At 42.8% G+C, this 20493-nt stretch overlaps 1 protein-coding gene across 1 annotated transcript in view; it reads right to left on the bottom strand.

Annotated features, from left to right (window-relative positions):
• Positions 1–15449, bottom strand: part of KRT80 (keratin 80) — a 31364-nt gene extending 15915 nt beyond the window's left edge. Inside the window, exons 1-2 of the mRNA XM_074270335.1 lie at positions 14971–15449; positions 2108–2316 (exon numbers count right to left, since the gene is read on the bottom strand). Coding sequence (XP_074126436.1) covers positions 2108–2316; positions 14971–15435 — 674 coding nt within the window. The 5' untranslated portion in view covers positions 15436–15449. The remainder of the gene's footprint in view (positions 1–2107; positions 2317–14970) is intronic.
• Positions 15450–20493: the final 5044 nt, after the last annotated feature.

Raw genomic sequence — 20493 nt, 5'->3', positions numbered from 1 at the left:
ATTTTACAGATGAGGAAACAAAGGTAAGCAGAGTTAGTGGAGGCATAATATTTCCATTGTCTGTCCCAGTTGTGCCTTTCTCCCAGGACTGTGTCTGAGAGAAGGGGGAGATAAGGCATAGAATTAAGGTTGTTGAGTTCTTTGGGGAAGAGAAGGGGAGAAGGTCACAAGTATTATTGACCAAGTCAGGGGCAAACACTGAAGGAGGAATAACCTAATGTTTCCAAGAGTTGTTGCTTACAACTGGAAGGCTGTGTCCCTTCTGTCTAGAGTCTCTCCTGTCTGTTTCACTGGATGCCCATTAGACCATATGCTGAATCAGCCTAGACTACATGGAGATGGCCCAGAAGGGGATGAGACATGGGAATGTGAGGAGGCAGGACTGACTTTTGGTTCCTTCTTCAGATGAAAGGGAAGCAATGATGTCAAGTCCTTGCTTCCTCAGGTTGTGGGAAAAGCCTATGACAAGGAATCAGGTATTCCAGTTTGGCTTCCAGCTTCTTATATAAATAAGTTTGGGGAAATTGTTCCCCTTTTTTGGGCCTCATCTGGAAAATGAGGGTGTTAACTTGGATGGATTTTAAGGTCCCTTCCAATTCTGATATTCTGTACTTTTATGTTCTATGGAGGTTCTTGGATTGAAAGTCGAAGCTGGGTGACTATGTTTTCTTGCACTTCCTTCCCCCACCTCTGTCCACCTCCACAAAATATCTTTAATTCAATTTGCTGCATTGATATACCTCTCACAGCTCCCTGCCCCCCCACTTCTTTCCCCTCCCTAACTTGTTTGCTTGTCAAGAGCAACAGCTGATCTCATCAGTTTTGTGTAACCAAGGAAGCCCCTCCCTCTTCTCTGCTTTGGGACCTAGCCCAAAGTCACCTGGGCACCCTCTCCAAAATGCAGAGCAACCTGGGGGTTCCGGGAGATAAAAAAACTCTCCATGCTTCCCTCCCTCAAGCTGAGCCTTCTCGATGGGGAGACCTGGCATTTCTCATTTTCTCTCATCTATCCACTCCTTTTATCTTATTCTCTTTCTCTTGGCTACTAATGGAGTCCAGTTTGAAAGTTTCTTGGACTGTGGGACATCAGATAAAACCAGACAAGAGCCTATAGGCCCCATGTCTATGCGTAGGACTGAGTAGAATTTGGCAGTGAGTCTAATGGAGAGTGTGTGCCAGATCAAATAGAATTCAATCACAATTTTTTTTTTTTCAGCTTGAGAAGGGACCTTACAGATCTAGTATGGAAAGTCTAATGGAAATTAGGCAGCAGGCTTATGAGAAATCAGGTAGAAAACTGAACGAAAATCAGGGAGAGGCCTAATGAGAAATCTGACAGCTGAATAGAAACTAGGCAAGAGGCCTAATAGAAGTCAGATAAAGGCCTCATGGAATTTAGGTGGAGACTTAAAAGAGAAATCCCAAGGTGAGCTGTTGAATGAGGGATAAGCACAGGAGAAATGGAATCTCCCTGGTCTTTCCTCTGGGTCTTCTCTGTGTTGGTTTCCATTCAATTTTGTGTCTGGGGTGATTGATGGTAACTCTAAAGGTCATTGGTTGGGGAAAGTGGATATTAGGGCTAGTGAGTCAGGGAGGCCATAAGATGAAAGTGTTGATAATGCTGAGCAGATTGGGTGGAATTCTAGGGTGTTAGGCCATCAAACATTAGGATTTGAAGACATGAAGAAACATTCAGAAAGCCACTCAAACTTCAAAATATTTTTCTGCCCCTGAGAAATCTTTCTGAGAGCTCTTATTCTCTTTTCTGTTAATAGTTAGTTTATGGAGATGCTTGGACCAATTTTGCTGTGATAAAAAAGCTACAGATAGCATCCAAGTGGAAAGAGGCTAGTGCCCATGGGAGGGCAATTGTTACCATCATTTTGTCCTGAATTTTAATTGCCTTGTAATAACAGCTTCTGAGGAAAGTTGTGATCCAGGATAGGATGCCTAGGACCCTGGGAACTTGGGAGCCCTGAGCAGAAGCAGAATAGACAGGAACTCAGGCAGCTCCAACCTTCATAGGAGGTGGAAAGAAGCATGTCTCTCTCAGGTCTTCCTGTGCGCAGGAAGAATCGACCCAGTCTATGCCACGGGACAGACTTACTTGATCTTGTATTCTTCTACCTTCTCCAGCATCTGCATCAGGTTGGTTTCAAGCTGACCTCGCTCCTGGCTCACTGTCCTTAGCTCTTGCTGCAGCCGGTTCAGGTACTCCTCATACATGTGGCTGAAGTCAACGGAGGTGGATTCTTGCTCCTGTAAGAAGCTCCATCGGGTTTGTAGTAGCTGGTTCCGCTGCTCCAGGGACTGCACCTAGAAGTGTTAGGGAATGGGTAGTGAGAAGACAGGATGCTAGGGCTGGGATGCTTGGTGGAATTTGGGGAGCTCCAGATCCAAAGTGAGGGGAAAAGAGGTTTTTGGCTAGAGGATTCAGGACATGTCTCAGATCATAGTCCACTGAAAGATCTAAGATTTGAACTCAAATCCCCCAGCTTCAAATCCTGGTCTCTATTCATTATACTACCTTCTGCCCTTATTTTTTAAAATTAAATTTTTTTTTTTGTTTTTTAATTCAATTTGACAGGCACATAGGGACCTTAAAGGTTTTATTGTCTAACTCTTATCTGAATAGCAACCTGCCTTGCAGTGTCTCCGATTCTTATCATCCACTTGTCCTCCAGGGACAGAGAACCCTCTGAATTAATACCTATATATCGATACTCATAAATAACTAATACCTAAGTTGTCAGACTTTAAAAGAATTATTACCTATGCACTCTGAGTCTTATATTTTTGTCTAATTCTCAGGAAGTTTCTTCCTATATCCCATTGATATCTGTGGTTGCAACTTCTACTTGGTTTTGCTCTGTGGGACCAATCTGAATTTATGATGGAATGATCTTTCAGATATTTGAGGATAGCAATTATGTTCCCCTCAAACTTCTCCTGTTTCCTCAATTGACCCTTTAATGGGATATTCTCTCTGCATCTCCCAACTCTACAGGTTGCTCTTCCCTTGATGTCCCTGTGCTTTGTTCTTCTTAAAATATGGGGTCTGGACAAATCTCTTTACAACACTGCAGATATGGTTCCGGCAGGGCAAAGATGTGAAGTGGGACTGTCCACACTTTTCTTGCTTCCCAGGTCCTCTTGTTGCCCCAGAAGCTCTTGGCCTAATGGACATTCCTTTCTTTGTTTTTGAGACAGAGATATGGTTTTCAAGACAAAACTTTACTAGGAGTGAAAACAAAAGAGGATAAAATGCAGCAGTCTTAACAGAATTTATGAGTTACAGGACACAGGAATCCCAAGTTAGGTGTTGCTAAGGTTCATTGACTGCATTCTATCAAATTCATCTCTCCCTCTAAGGAGTTAGGTGGCTCACTTCACAATCCCTGGTCCTGGTGTCTGGAGGACTAGAGTTCAAATTTTACCTATGTAAATCTAGGCAATAAAGAATTAGTTAAACCTCTGTTTATTTCAATTTCCTTAGCTATGAAATGGGAATAATAATAGTACCTGTCTCTTAGGGTTATTGTAAGGATCAAATGAGATAATATTTGTAAATTGTCTGGCACACAGTAAGCACTTAATAAATGCTTGCTCCATTTGTAAATGTCTGACATATACTAGGCATTAATAAGTGCTCACTCCATTTAAAAAGTATCCGTCACATAGTAGATACTTAAATGCGTGCTCCATTTGTAAAGGGTGTAGAATATATTAGGCACTTCATAAATGTTTGCTCCATTTGTAAAGCGTCTGACACAAAGTAGGTATTTAATAACTGCTTGTTCCCTTCCTTTCCTTTCTTCCTTTGAAACATATTTGGCCTCCTGGGCTGTCTTTGTGCTTCTATCACCAATATCTAACATAGTTGCTGACACATGATAAGTGTTGAATGAATAATTGTTGATTGATCTTAGAGTTCTCTGAAAACGTGGTTCACTCATGATTCAAGTTGAAAGCTAAAGTCCTTTTAAGGCTTTCTCTCCAACTTCTAGGCTTGGAAGGCAAGCCCTCACCTCATTCTTCTATAATCTGAATAAGGCTCCACATCCCCTGCTTCCCCACAACCATTTGGACAACTTCCTCTCTTCATACCCTCCCAAAATTTTGCCTTTCTCTTATAACTGGAGATAGAAATTATATTTTTCTTTTGTCATATGTTTGCATTTTTAGAGAACGAAAATGTATCATATATGTATTGCCAATCTGCATATATCTCCCTATAGTGGGATAGCATAATGATCAGCAGTCACTGTGTGAAGGGGGTGTTGAATGATAAATATTACTGGAGGAACATTGCTCATGAAGTAGTATCATGGCTAGATGGATTAGCAATCTAGATCTCAGAGGCACTTTGGAGGCCAAATTGTTTGTTCACTTTCATTTTACCCAGAAGTAAAATGGACTTCAGAAAGATTAACACTTCCCTAAGGTTATCAGTAGTAAGCATCAGAGAGCAGATCAGAACCCATGTACTATGCTGCTTTTTCTAAGTTCTTTCCCTAGAAGTTGGCATTTAGAAGTAGAGACATATAAGGATTCCTGGAAATCTAAAAAGAGTGGGGATAGGATAATTTAGGCTGACTGACTCAATTTAAGATCTCTGTCATTTCTGTGGACCAAGGCCTGAGACTCTGGGTATAAAAGAAGGGTTACCTGTGGCCATTTACGCTTATGACTGGAAAGCCTACACAAGACAGGCACAATGGTTGGCATGCTTCTATTGCAAGAGAAACTCATCTTGGGCAGAGAAGCTTCAGATAGCATCTCATCTCCCCAGGCTTGTTGTTACTCCCGATAGTGAGTATCTCTGATTTGGTGCTGACTTCCCTGGCTCTGCCTCTGACATTTCACTTGACCAACTATATGAGCAGAAGAGAGAGAGACAGATTGCAGCTATGAGATACCACTGATGGGGACTTCTGGGGACTTGTGACAGTGGATTTGCCATGGTGTGGCTAGTGCTGCTGAGGGTGATAGAGTGGATTAGGTAGAATGGAAGTCAGGTTTTCAGATTTATGTAGGGAGAAGTTTCTTTTCCTTTTCCCTCCCTTTTCTTCTACCTCCCTCCTTTTCTTTGTATTTCTTTCCTCTTCCTTCTCTTTCTTTCCCACCTCTTGTCTTCCCTAGACTGGGTCTCCCTCTCTTGTCCAGGTTGGAAGTGCAGGAACCAGTGACAGCCTCAAACCCAGTGCTAGAAGATAGGAAGGTTTTTATCCCACTTGACTCACTTCTGATGGTCCTTTCTGCTGAGGGCTCACCATATAAGTGCCAGGCTCTGTGTGAATACTCAATAGGCTTTAATCCAGATCTCCCACCAAGTCTTAGCCTTTCCCAGGAACAATACTGGACTAGGAATTGTCTTTAAGCTTTCTGTGCCTGGACCCTTAATTTCCTCCTCTTTGAAATGGGATTAATAATATTCATATCATCTACCTATGTTCCTAGGATTTAGGCCTGGAAAACATCCTAGTGATAATGGAGCCTTTTACAAAGATCCTTGGAGAGAAGTGACTTGTTAAAATTCACAAAGCTAATAAGTTTCTGCGTCAGGATTCAAATCTAGGTTTTCTAACATCAGATCTAGTTCCCTTACTGCTATCCTGTATTGCTCCAAAAAAGGGTTTTGTAATAAATTTTAAAGGCTAGAGAACCAACTTGGGAGGAGACCTGGATTTAAACCCCACCTTTGACACTCCTGGGGCTCTGAGACACTGTCAAATTACTTAACCTCTCTGTGCCCTGATGACTTTTTTTGTAACAGAAAAGGTGCTGACATGCCTTAGAAGGGGGAATTCATCCCTTGGAGCTCCCTATATCAATGATATCACAAGACAGACTTAAAAAAAAAAAAAAAGACCATATAAATGTGGGCTATTATTATTCAGTGGCTGTTGAACTCTCCCTTGACCTGGTTAGTATCCTGTTTACTGTCTTGGAGGTGCACCACACCCTTTCCCTAGGAGGGCTCCTTCCCTTGGCGCCTGCTGATGGCTCCTCCTACTCAGCAATGCCAGTCCCATGTCCTTCTTTGGAACTGGATGTTGGACAGCATGTACCTCTCTGCAAGACTGGCTAGAGCAAGACCTTAGCAAACGAGTCTCTGGGCCAGATCCTGGGACTGTCTGCAAGCTTTTTCCTTTATCCACCCCCTTTGTAACAGAGGGTAAACTCTCTTAAACCCCACTTCTGGTTGTATCTGGGAATGGAAAAGGAAGCATGCGATGGTCACCACAGGAGGGATCCAGAGGGGAGATGGGCCGTGCCCTGGGAGTTAGAGAATCCTGGCTGCTGTAACGGAGGTTCCAGAGAAGGAACAACAGTTCCCAGCAGGGATTCTGTATTTGCCCTGCTCCTTTTTCCTCATGACAGCTCCCAGTGCTTGTATACATATGTCTATACAATGTTTCCACTAGTGACATCACTATGTTAGAGTTGAGTTACAATGTGTCTGATTGTGGCTGTGCTCAGCCACAGGCCAGACACAAATAGTCCCTGTGAACATTTGGCGTGACTTCTCTAACTGTGCATCTCATTTCTGCTGAGCTAATTCAATTCTGCCTTGCTTAAAGAGCACAGTTCTTAAGGTTTCTTCAAGATGCTGATTTGCATATATGCTAAGCACTTGCTATTTTTTTATTTTGTGGCATAGCTCTTGTGTTCATATTCATCTTCCCTTCTAGATGGGGTGAAGCAAGTCACAGACCGCGTTTTATTCATTGCATTCTAGAAACCTGCTGCTCTCCAAAGAGGCCTCTGGTGTGCCATCTGACACTCACTAGCTGTGAGAATTTGTGCAAGGTACTTTTTTTTCAGTGGCCCTCACTTTTCTCATCTGTAAAATGGGAATAATAATTGTGGGACCAACTTACAGGGTCACTGTAAGATTCAAATGCAAGTAACATATGTAGGTCTTTTTGAAAATTTCAGTCTAAAATTCCTCAGGCTTGCAGCCTGGGTGTCAGCCTCGACTCCTCTCTATTTCTTACTTCATTTCCCCTCACTTATAGTCAATCTGTTGCCAAGGCTTTCTGATTTCACCTCTGCAACATCTCTTAGATATATTCTTTTTTCTCCTCTTAACCTGCCAGAATTCTGGTGCAAATCCTCATCACCTCACACCTGGATTATTGCAATAGTCTGCTGGTGGATGTGCCTGCTACAACTTTCTCCATTTAGTCATCAATGTGATTTTTCCTGAAGCTTGGGTCTGACCGTGCTATCCCCTCCCTCAATAAACTTCGGTGGCTCCCCAGCACTCCCAATCCCAAATACAAAATCCTCTGCTTGACATTCAAAGCCCTTTATAATCTAGTCCCCCTTTCTAGTCTTTTCCACCTTATTCCTAATCACATAGATCTTAATCCAGGCTCTTGTCTCACTGCCGTTTCATGAACAAGACACTCCATCGCTAGTCTCTAGATATTTTCTCTGGCTGTTTCCTATGCCTAGAATGCTCTCTTTGCTTATTTTTATTACTTCCCTGGCTTCCTTAATTGTTATTGTTGTTCATCCTTCATTTTTTAAGAGGTGCTATGGCATCACAGATTTAAATACCAACTAAAATCCCATCTTCTTCAGGAAGCATTACTCAACCCCTCTTAGTTCTAACACCTTTTTCTCCCTCAATTATTTCCCATATATAGCTTATTTGTACATTTTTATTTGCATATTTTCTCCCCCATTAAGGGGTGAGCTCCTTGAAGACAGGGGCTGTTTGCCTCCTTTTACTAAAAGTGCCTGGGACAATTAGCTTGCACAATAGAGTGCTGATCCTAGAATCAGGAAGTTTCATCTTCCTGGATTCAAATCTAGCCTCAGACACTTATTAGTTGTGTGACCCCTGTGCAAGTCACTTCATCCTGTTCCCCTCAGGTTCTTCATCTGTAAAATGAGCTAGAGAAGGAAATGGCAAACCACTCCAGTATCTTTGCCAAGAAAACCCAAACGGGGTCACAAAGAATTGAACATGACTGAAACAGCTTCCTAAGTACTTATCCATGTCTAAAGTCCTATAGAAATGTCAAGTTATTATCATAAGAATGTCTGAACTCAAAATGTGAACATGTTACAGTTCAAATCAGTGGCAAATTAACAAGACAACATGAAAGGCAACTTAATCCTATATGTTAGGGTTGCCAATACATCAACTCAAGAAATATTTCTTAAGCACATTTTATGGGTGGGCATCACCATATTATGCTAAGTTCCTCGAATCCAAAGAATAAAATGAGGTCCCTGACTTCACCCTGTCTAGTAGGGGAGAGAAAACATGAAGAAAAATAGCTATGAGAGGAAATAGAAGACAACATACATATGAGGTCGCCTGAGCCCCCAGGGAGGTATTTTATCCATGACTCTGTAATGCTGTGAGCACCATGTTCCCTTTCCTACTCATCCTCCATTATCCTAATGAAAAACTGACAGGGATGGAGATTGATCATTGGGAATAGGACTGAATAAGTCCTAGGAATATAGGAATAGGCATAAACCAAAGCTTTGTTCTCAGGAGTGGTGACCTTCCTCTCCTATCAGGGAGATGTAGCTTTTCTCATTACTGGGCCATAAGTAGGCCACCCCTTAGGCCTGTCACCTGGTGACACTTGTCCATTGGGATAATTCCATTTTATCCTTTGCCCACCTCTGCTGTTCTTCACTCTTGGATTACTGCTTGTCTCCACTGAGTTATGTTCAGCTCCTAGAGCTCCTACAGATTCTGTAGGTGATGGCTGATGTTGTCTGTTCATTGATCCCCCTCCTCACCTGGCTAATATCTGTCCAGCATATCAAACCTGAGATTTACAATCATCCTTCTTCCCATCTGAACCCTCTGAAACCAAACCCAGACATGGGGGGCAGTGAGGTACAGTGAAGGCCACAGGAGCTGGCTTCAGATTTAGATTCTAACTTTTCCTTGGACATGTCAATGTACCTCTTTAGGTTTCAGGTTCCTGATTTATTAGAAGAGGGGTTGGACAAATTGGCAGAAAATTTCCTTTCTAGTTGAGTCTTTGTTTCTCTGTCATTCTCTCTTCCCAGTTTACTCATCTCTGATTGTCTCACAGATATTTCTTCGTAGCTTGGTACATATCCATCTCCTTTCTACCAGCTCATATTCTATTCTTTCAAAAGCTTGCCTTCCCTGATTTGTCCCTCAAAGTATCAAAGGCTTCCATTTCATACTCTGTTCTTGACTTTTTGCTCATCTTTACAGGAGCCTTGTCCCTCTCACCAGACTGAAAGCTCCCTAGGGGAAGAGACTATATTTCTTCTCACTTCTGGATCTCTCCATATGATCTATAACTAGGTTTGCAGAGCAATAGGGCAAAATTGTTTAGCACAGAGGGGAAGCTGAGCTTGTTCTTAGACACTCCAGACTCTTTTCATGAAGCACTGGCTGTGAAAATAATTCCAATGATGTTCTTTGGGTTCACACAATTCTAAGCCCTGGGGCCTGGCAGCCCAAGTCAACTAATGTTGCCCTTCCTCCTTCCCATGGGGGTTCCTTGCTTAGGTCTAGGTTACTGTGGTTCTCAAGTTTGGGATCTTCTATGGATTCCCCTCCACTCTGGGGCTAGGAGTGGGTGTGTGTCCCCATGGAGCTCTCTTTGCTTCCCTTTTCTGCTGCTATCTTTTACAAGTTGGGTGACCTTTAGCCCTTTAGAGGTCAAATTGGTCATCTACTTGTCTCAGGGCAAAATAATAATTTTTTCTGTGTCTATGTCAAGAAGACAATGGGGATGAGATTCAGTTGATACTGTTTGGTTATCTTAATATTCTAGCTTCTAGAAAGTTCCACCTAAGTTCTTTCTCAAGTCTATTGTCTGTGACGGTCATAACTAGATTAGTTCAGAGAGATCAGAATGCATCAGAATGTGTATGTGTGTGTGTGTGAAAGAGAGAGAGAAAGACAAAGAGAGACAGAGAGAGAAAGATAAAGAGAGACAGAGACAGAGAGACAGAGCCAGAGAGATAGGGAGAGAAAGCCAAAGAGAGACAGAGATGGAGAGGGAGAAAGAGAGAGAGAGAATGACAGAGAGACAGAGATAGAGTCAGAGAGAGAGAAAGAGACATAGAGAGAGACAGAGATGGAGAGACAGAGAGAGATAGAGACAGAGAGATACACACACAAAGAGAAAAAGAGAGAGACTGAAGGAGAGAGAGGAGAGGGGAGACAAATACAGAGAGACACAGAGAGACAGAGGATTTGGGGAGATTAGAGTGAAGGAAAGGAAGTGGCTTTTCTCACCACCATACTGATTTCCCACTATTCTCAGCTGGGCAGCAATCCCATGTTTATGCAATGAGTGGGGAGGGAGGAGCCATATGAGGCTCTCTCCTCCACCCATAGTGTATAGATAAATCTTCCATCCCAGAAGTTTTGCCTTGTGTCTAACCTCAGATTCTTGTGCTGTAATTCTGCTCTTGAAGACAGTGAATGAAGTCAGGTGCTCTAAAGAGAAGAGACCTCCAGTCCTGGAATTGGGAGCCCATTTGCCCCCCTTGATGTTGTCATAGTGGGTGGGGAGGGAATCAGGATGTGAAAGTCTGTCCCCCACCCAGGAACTCCCCACAGAATCTTCTTTTCTGGAGGCCTCCTCCCTTGATGCCCGTGCTGGGAACAAAAGGGCTGGGAAGGGCAACTAATCCAGAGCCAGATGAAGTGCCAGTTTAGTTGTCTCCAATAGGCCAAAGGAATTCACTCCAAGCAGGGATGGGCCAACCCTGTGGGCCTCTTTCATGAAGGTACAATCCCTTGCTCCCCAGCCCTAGGCTCAGCTTAGTCCCTGCCTGGGTGGTCCTTCTCTAGTGTTGGGAGGATGCAGACCAAAGGAGAGGGTTATAGGGAGTGGGGGATACTTAATTCCTCAGGCCAAGGTGGGAAACTGATCTTGTAGACTTTCTTGGAACACTTTGTCCCATAGCCTGGCCTTCTAGAGAAAGGCTATCTGACTCTGGTTATAAGATCGTGTGTGTGTGTGTGTGTGTGTGTGTGTGTGTGTGTGTGTGTGTGTGTGTGTGTTGGGAAGCAAGGACAAGGGGATTTAGAAGTCTCCTTACCCATTCCCTGCCCTTATCTAGCCATGCTCTTCATTCTGTGACTTTCTGGCTTGGCAGCTCTCCTAAGCTGTGAGGTCCCCCCACCCAGTCATCCCCACATGGTTGAAAAAAAATCTGGAGGATTCATCCATGTCTTTGCTTCTAAGTGGGAATATGCTCTGTTAGGGAGGATAAGGAGCCCACTCTCTCATGGTGTGGCTACTAGCAAGCCTGCTTGATAACAGGGGGATAGTACTCATGATATCCAGAGCTCCCTCCAACCCTGGAGTTCCTTAGGGACCGATGGAAATTATCCCAGAATCTCTCTGCCTCCAGGCAGCTCAGATGAGAAGTGATTGCCTCTTTGCTCCTATCTCTAGAAGCTGACATTTCACAATCTCCTTTCATCTCCTCCTTATCCTGACAGACCTTCCTACTGTTTCACCTCAATACATTTCCTTTTGCCTTGTTCTCAGGGGACAATAAGGATCCATTCATGAACTATTTTTCTCCCTCCCTCAAATAGTGCCCCTTTCACTGACTGCCAGGCAGGGTGGGTATAATGGAAAAGCAGAAAGAATATAAGTTCAAATCCTTGCCCTCCTGCTTCCTGCTTCTGTGACCTGGGACAAATCACTTAACCTTAGGAAGGAAGCCTCAGTTCTTTCATCTGTAAAGTGAGAACTTATTGATCTCTAAGATCCTTTCTGACTTTAAATCTTTGATCTCTTAAAAGTTAGTCTTAATTTTTTAATCTGTAAAATTGGGATAATAATATTCCCATTGTACAGAGAGAGTGCTTATAGCATAGGGTTGTTATAAGGATCGAATGAGAGCATATATCTGAAAGCTTTACAAACTTTAAAGTATTAGAGATAGTCAGTGTGACCATTATTTTGATGATCATTGTCATATGAACCAGTCATTTCTAGAAGAAATGATCTTTGCTCCCTCTGATTCTTCTTCTAGCTACTATTCCTTTCTTCTTTTATCATCACTGATGTCCCTCCTTTCTCTCTGTTCCTATCCCTCTCCTAACTAATTCTGTAACTTTTAACTCAGCTTAAAGTAACCAGGTGGCACAGTGGATGAAGCACTGGACTTGGAGCACAAGAAGGTCTATGAGTTCTAATCCAGCTCTAAGTTCTAAAAAATTCTGAGTTCTAATCCAACTTCACGTTCTAGTTGGGTCACTGTGGGCAGGCCATTCACTTCTATTTGCCACAGTTTCCTCAGCAGGAAAATGAGGGTTGTTGAGCACCTGTTTCCCAGGTTTGTGGGGATAAAACATTTCCCATGAAATGTTTTACAAATTTGAAATCATCCTATAAATGTACATTGCTGTTAGTTATTTTAATCATGAGGGAGGAAATAGGAGATGGAGGTAAATACCTCAGATGCCTCATACTTAAAAGGTGGCAGGCAGATAGATTATTTGATTCCTAAGTGTCTTCTAGCTTTATCACTGATATCTAGCTTTACCATCTGTGCTGGCTTCTTCATTCCCTCCATTTTGCATGAGTCTTCAGCAAGGGACTCCATTCTAGCTTTCAATAATGCCGCAATTCCTTTCCCTCTGAGCTTTCCTGCAGCTTTTTAGTATCTTCTAAGTGTTTCTGCATAACTGTCCTTTCCCCATTCCCTTCCCTTGTCAATACTCTTGCCTTTAGGAAATCCTCCCTGACTGGCCCCTCACTTCCACCCACAACCTACAATGATTTAGTATTCTCTCCAGTTGTTCAGGCTTCTGTTCATTTTCCATATCTGATTGTAAGCTCTGGAGGTAGAGACCTTTCTTTCCTGTCATCTAGGATGAGGCTACACATTAAAAGAGAGGGGGGAGGGAGGAAAGTAGTCAACATAGGAAGTAAACAGATTTTCTTTCCAGAGTTGTAGAACTAATGGGGCCCCTTCTTGGCCAAATGCCCAACACTCATAATCCTGGAGAGAACTTTGGGGCTGTAGGGGTTTGGGGCGTAACTTCCAGGAAAAGCATTCTAAAAGCAGTTTCCTCAACCCCCAGTTTCTGGGGCACAAGCTCCCTGTCGTTTGGGGTCATCCTGCCCAGTGCCCTATAAACAAAACTCCAGCTTCCTTCTCCCCTGTGGCAACAGTGATATCAGCCCTGGCATTCAAGGGAGGAAAGTCACCCGTCCTGGCCAAATTCCATAGTTCTGTGAAGCAATACTTTTAAGGGATTAAGTCAGAGGATTGGAGAGCGGAGCTCTGCAGAGACCTGCTCCCTACACAAATTGCTTGTTATTGGAGGGAAATTACTGTTTTGGGGCTTATCAGTTGTTAGAGGTTGGCAGAAAGTTCTCACCTAGCTAGACAATTGCTCTTCAGGAAGGCAGCTAGGTGGAGTAGTGGATGGAGGACAGGACTTGGATTCAAAATATATCTGAGTTTCAAAACTACCTTAGACATTGGACAAATCACTTAATTTTTGTCAACTCTATCTGTCAAATGGAGATAACAATAGCACGCATCTCAGGGTGCTGTTGTGAGGACATGAGGTATGTATGTATGCATTTTGTAGCTCTTAAAAAGTTAGATAAATCACAATTATTATTATTGATGATCAGTCTTCCTTCCTTGCCATGAATATAAGCAGAAGAGAATCTTATGGAGAAGGAGAGACACTTTGAGGAGCAGACAGACAATTCTGGACATCAGTGCTGAGAAGACAGGGAGACAGAGCTGGGGAATAAAGGGAGAATTAGCTAGAGAAGGATTTTGGAGAGGTAGGGAAGTGGGGATTATTTGAAACAGGAAGAAGGAGGAAAAATGGCTTCTTAGAATGAGGGCTTATGGTCCTTACTGTGAGGGACCAGATCTGACAAGGGAGCTGGATTACCCAAAGACAGAGTTTAGAGCCAGAGAGCCAATGGATGTGCATGCAATGGATGTGGGTGCTGAAGATACCTAGAGCCAAAGAGGGCTGGGTTTCTGTTGTAATCTCAACAGAACTGGCGACCTGACTGAAGAGCTGTGGTACAGGGAAGGCACGTGTTAGGCTGTTTCCTATATCCCAGCATCAACATTCCTATCCCCTGACATGCCCGAGGCAGCATCCTCATCTGGTCCTGCTTGCCTCAGTCTTCCCTGCCCACCTCAGCCCATCCTCTCTGCCTCAGTTCACCAGGAAATCACAAGGGCTTGCCAAAAAGGACCAAGAAGGATACTATACCTCTTCAGGATTATGAAAAAGGGACAGGAACCCAGCCAGGGATGAATAGAGAGAGGAGGAGGTTTGAGTTATTCTTTGCCCTCTTTAATAAACCTCTACCTCTAATTTTACACAAGGTCAGGACTTTGAATGAGGAAAACCTGGATTTGAATCCCATCTCTGCTTTGTGAAGCTGTTTAGCCTATCTATTCCTTAGTTTTTTCGTCTGTTAAGAGGTGATATTCTAAGATCCTCATGCAGAGGAAAATCTGATAGGGGAGAAAGGACTTTGACCCAGGATGTGCATTTGGGGGAGTAACTCTAAGTGCTAGAAACACTCTTCCACTGCATCCATTACGCCCAGGTAGAATGGCCTGGACACCTTGTCTTTATTCAACTTGTTTTCCCTTATTCCAGACATCCTTCAGGGACGGCATGTACTGTCCCCTATTCTTGCAAAGTGCTTGGATGCAGCTGGGAAAGTCCCGCCCCTTCTCAGAGACTACCTCAGCTAAGTATCCTGCCTTCCCATTGGCTGGTGAGGGAGCCTCGGGGATGCTCCGAGCCAGGGCAATGGGGAGGAGGAGGAGCAGGAGGTAAAAATAAACCCACACTCGGTTGTTTCATGCATCCCACTTTGCAAAGTCTCCGAGTGTCAACTAGAGACCAGCGAAACTGATACTTTATCCTCAAATAAGGTGACAAAAGAAGCCGATTCACATAAAAGCTCCCCTCCTGCCTCCTCTTACCTTCCCAATCAGAGAGGCAAATTTATCGTTGAGCGTCTTCAGCTCCTCTTTCTCCTGATTCTTCTGTTGCTGGATGGCGGGGTCCACCTTGATGTCCAAAGGCACCAGGAGGCTGGGGTTTACGGTCACCTTCTGGAAGGTACCCCTCGGCCCACAGCTGGTAAGACTTCGAGAGCTGAAGCTGGGGTTGTTGGAGCCGGGCCCTCCATGGCCATTCCATCCCAGGGACCCTGGTCCAGTGCAACATCCCGAGGCTACCTCATAGCTGCTGAGGCTACTGAAGCTGACGCTGGACTGACAGGCCATCTTGCCCCCCCTGGGGGGCAGGGAGACCGGGCACCCGAGGGAGCACCCTGGGCCAGAGGGATATATGGCAGCCGGGGTCTGGCAGTCGCCTCCTGTCTTCTCTACCAGGGAGGAGAGAGCTGGGTAATGAGGAGCAAACACCTGTTGTACCGTGCTCATTACCTTCTCGGGGAAGGCGTGACGCCTCCCAGCCAGACCAACCTGTTAGATGATGTTGCTCTCTCTCCCTCCTCCCTCCCCTCCCCCCCCCAGTTCCCTGAATCTTTCCCCTCCTCTCCTGAGGTAGTATGCTATGAGTGGGTTATTAGGCTCCCAAACAAAACCCAGGTCAGGCTCCGAACGGGGGTGGAGGGGAGGGGAGGAGCCCTAAGGTGGGTGGGTGGGAGAGAGGAAGGGCAGACACAACAAGGAAGGAGAAAGAGAGCAGCTCTCACCACAGACCTCAGTAGCATACCTGAGAGGTGACGTATTAATACTCACATACTTCTGGAAAAGCTGAGGCAAGACTGTGCCCTGGCCCTGGGCTCTCAGGTGTGGATGGTGGCCCCTCAGGTGCCAGCCTGACAGTGAAAAACAGCTTCTAAAATGATTTATTTTTCACTGTCAGAGTCTTCCCTTTTCCCTGCCCTCTTTTTATTCTTCCTCCCATACTCATACCTTGAAAGTAAAATAGATATAAAAACGAATTTAAAGAGTTTATAAATGATGACCAAAATATCATCCCCAACCCCTCCTGGATGTTTTCTCTTCCTTCTACCAGTGTTCTTTTGCTCCCCATCTTAGTGTTTTATATGTGTCCCTATTCTGTCCTCACCCACCGCACCTGCTGAGGTTTTAAAATGCCATCCACATGTCCATAGCAGGGGCTGGGCTCTGAGCAATCCATTCTGAACTCAGCCCAGTCCAGCAACTCTTTTGGACAACAAGGATGCTCATGAGGAGAGGAGATGCTTGAGTGCAAAGAAAAGAACATACTTCGGATGAATTGGTACAGCATCTAAGAAACTTGGCTCTATCACCCTCTGCCCAAGAGCCTGGGATGGCTACTTTGCAAAGCAGGGAAGCAACTTCATAACTCTACTGCCCTTCTGCCTAATGATGGGGGAATGAATTTATTAAGCACCTACTATGTGCCAGGCACCATGCTAATGCTTCACAGATATTCTTTCTTTTGATTTTCACAACCATCTTGGGAAGTGAGAGTTATCTCCATGTTAAAAAAAATATTTTATTTTTCCAAATACATGCAAAGATAGTTTTCAACATTCACCTTTGCAAAATCTTGTGTTCCAAATTTTTCTCCCCCATCCTTTAGACAGCAAGCAATCCAATATAGTTTAAACATGTGAATTGCCTTGAATTACCTCATTGTCGTCATATAATTCCTGACTTTTCTTTGGTAGATGAATTCCTTTTTTTTTTTTTCCCCTGAGGCTGGGGTTAAGTGACTTGCCCAGGGTTACACAGCTAGGAAGTGTTAAGTGTCTGAGATCAAATTTGAACTCAGGTCCTCCTGAGTTCAAGGCTGGTGCTCTATCCCGCCACCTAGCTGCTCCTCCCAAATATTTTATGCTCTCTACATTTGTTTGGAATGGAATTTCTCTTTGTACCTCTTGCTGTTGCATGTTGTTGGTCATGTATAAAAATGCTGAGGATTTATGTGGATTTATTTTGTACCCAGCAACTTCGCTAAAGTTGTGAATTATTTCTAATAGCTTTTTATTAGAATCTCTGGGGTTTTCTAGATTTTTTCTAGATTTTTCTATATATATATATATATATATATATATATATATATTTTTTTTTTTTTTTTTTTACTTCTCTTTCTCAGTCATGGCCACCTGGATATTACAGACAGGAGTCTCACAGTTTACAATCCAGTAGGGGAGATAATAAATATATACAAAATAAAAACAAGAAAAGTTTTTGTTGGAGAGGGGACTGGCATCTGGATGTCAAAGAAAGGCTTCATGTAGATGTTGCTTGAACTCTGACCAAAACCAAATATTCAACCCCAGACCATGACAAGGGAGCTTACAGTCCATTAGGGAGACAACAAATACATACAAAATAAAAGCAAGGAAAGTTTTTGTTGGAGAGAGGATTGGGTGTCAAAGAAAGGCTTCATGTAGACGTGTAGAGCTTTACCCAAAACCAAACTCTTTCAACTCCAACATGTCAAGAGAGCATGGAAGAACCCAGAATATTTCTTAGGATAAAATAGAGCTTTTTTGACCACACACATTCACTGTCATCTAAACTCTTTAGTGTTATTTGTGCTTAAGACTTCAGATAACTTGCTACAAAGCCTATAACCCAAGACTTCCCTACATGAGTACACACAATAAAAAGAAATATGAAGGTCACTTCAGAGTAGGAGAACGTTTGAGCTGTTTGCTGAGAGATTGTGAATAAACTTCTAAAATCAGCTGTTAACCAGGTGCCCTGTTTCCCTTATTGTAGTATCATACCACACACCAGTTCTCACTAATGTGAATATCTCACTGGTATGAGTATCTGGATACTCATTTTCTTCAATGCAATTTAATTCCATTCATTCAGTTGTTCAGGGCTCATTACATGCAAGTAATTATACTGGGACTTAAAAAAAGAGAAATAATCCCCTTCCCTCAAGGAGTTTAGATTTGATCGAAACTCCTATCATATGGACATGGCCAAGCTAAGGAGGAGCTAAGTGGCTCGGTGGGTAGACTATTGGGCCTGGAGTTAGAAAGACCTGAGTTCAAATATGATCTTAGACACTGTGATCTTAGGCAAGTCACTTATCCCTATTTGCCTTAGTTTCCTCATCTGCAAAATGAGATTGATAAAGAAATGGCAAACTATTCCAGTATCATTGCTAAGAAAACTCTGAAATAAGTCCATGAAGTGTTGGACATTACTGCAACAACTTGTGAAAAAACAATCCTTTCCTTGTTTGTGGGACAGAGCCTTGCTAGCCTATGAAATGATGATATCTAAAAACATTGATCCTGGGAATTTTAAGGAGGATCCAGATTTAAGGACTGCAACTTAGAAGGGAAAGGAAGGTGGGTCTCAGATTTAGAACTGTGAACATTTTTTCCCCTGAGGCAATTGGGGTTAAGTGACTTGCCCAGGGTCACACAAAACTTCCTAGTGTTAAGTGTCTGAGGTTAAATTTGAACTCAGGTCCTCTTGACTTCAGGGATGGTGCTCTATCCACTGTGCTACCTAGCTGCCTCAAATGTGAACATTTTATAAGCCATTCAGTCCAATAAATAAACTAAAATCCAAAAGAAGTGACTTGTTCAAGGTCTTACTGTTCATAAGCTGTCGAGATACGAATGGAATCAAGGTCCTGACTTCAGATACAGTGATCTTTCTACTACTTCACAGTTTCTTTCAATCTGAACTTTAGACCTGGCCAACTTTCATGATGCTTCAAGCCTATAGCCCTATATCTGGACTCCTCTGGCTTCAGCTTAACTCAATAGTGAAGCAGAATAGTATGGTAGGAATGGCACCAGATTTGTAATACCTAGGCTTACATCCTGGCCTTGGGACTTCTGCTGATGTCCTATTCAATAGTCTCCCTATGGCCCAGAGGTGATGTAGGGTTTGCGCAGATTCTGGCTGGTGAGTGAGAGCCCCAGCAAGCCCTTTTGTAGGTCTTCCTCTGAGGTTAAGTCCAGGTGAACTCAGAGAGACTCAATACCAACATGACTGCTAAAACTTGGGAAGATCATCTTATTAGATTGAAAATTTTTTGAGAGTATAGACTTTTTTTTTTCTTATTTGTATCCCTAGCTTTTAGCACAGTGCCTGGCATATAGGAAGGACTTAATAAATCTTACATGTTATAGAACTTTCAAATTGTAGGTTACAGCCTCCACAAAATGTTTATGGAATTAAATTTAATTGACATTCCGAGAGCAGGAGCTCTGAACTTAGAATACATGGACCTTAAAACAATTTTTAAATGACTGTTTCCTTCATAATCCTATGCATTTAAAAACACTATTCTTTGAAGAAGATTGAGCCATTTCCTTCACCGACTGCCAGAGAGATCTACAAAAAAATATGACTAAGTTATTGAAGCTTTTTAATGGGTATGAGTGGAGATTTTGAAGTGATTGAATTTGGACAAATCATTGGATTTATCTGGGCCCAAGTTTTCTTTTGTATAAAATGAGGGAAGCATGGAATAAGCATTTGTTAAGCATGTACTAGGTACTTAATAAATGCATCTATTATGTATCAGGTACTATACTAAGCACTTTACAAGTATATCATTTGATCTTGATAGGATTAAATGATCTTTTAAAATTTCTTTCAGATTAAAATGTTATGGTCTTGTGTCTTGCTATATGGGCCTGGGAGTTTAATAGCAGTCCCTACCCGCTGGTGACATCTCTGATGATTCCATCTTTGTGATTAAAAAAAGTGATTAAAAGGGATACATGGGACAACTTTGCAGAGTTGTAGATTTAGCAAATGAGAGATACAAAAAAAAACCTTCTCTCCCTCTTCCCTTAGTTAATTCAGGAAATGGTATCAGACTGTGAGGCAATATTTGGCATCTTAAGGTAAGATTGCTTTGTTCATGTTTTATATGACATCTCTTCTGGTCTTTGCATGGGCTGTTACATACCACTTAATAATTCTGTTATGTGGTTACAATTTTAAAAATTATTTCATTTTTTCTTTCTTTCTCATCTCCTCTCATTCAGATACTTTCTGCCACTTTCTTCTCCATCGCTCTATTTCACATGATGAAGTGGTCTTACTCTTTACTAAAACTAACCTCTCTACTTGTTCAAGTGATTTCCTTCCTTTCCATCTCCTTCAAGAGATTACCCCTTTTCTCATCTCAAATTATTTCACTTTTTAAAAATCCCTCTCCACTGGCTCATTCTGAAAATATTCCCATCTCTCTCTTATCCTGAAAAAAAAAAAAAAAAAAAAAAAAACCTCACCCTTGGTTTTTTCCCACTTGCCACTTGTTTCCATTCCTACTTACCATAATTCCCTCTTCAGCCCTTTGTAGCTAAACTCTTCAGAGCCCATTGATAATGTGTCTCCACTTCCTCTCCTCTCCTTTCACTTTCTTCTCAAACCCTTACAATCCGACTTCTCAGCTTGCCATTCCATTGAATGTGTTCTCTCCAAAGTTACTAGTGATGTCTTAGTTGCCAAATCCAATGGCATTTTCTCAACCTTCATCCTCCTTGATCT

The sequence above is a fragment of the Sminthopsis crassicaudata genome, chromosome 5 (assembly GCF_048593235.1).
Source record: "Sminthopsis crassicaudata isolate SCR6 chromosome 5, ASM4859323v1, whole genome shotgun sequence".
Taxonomy (NCBI): domain Eukaryota; kingdom Metazoa; phylum Chordata; class Mammalia; order Dasyuromorphia; family Dasyuridae; genus Sminthopsis; species Sminthopsis crassicaudata.
This window is presented reverse-complemented; position numbering and strand designations above follow the sequence as displayed.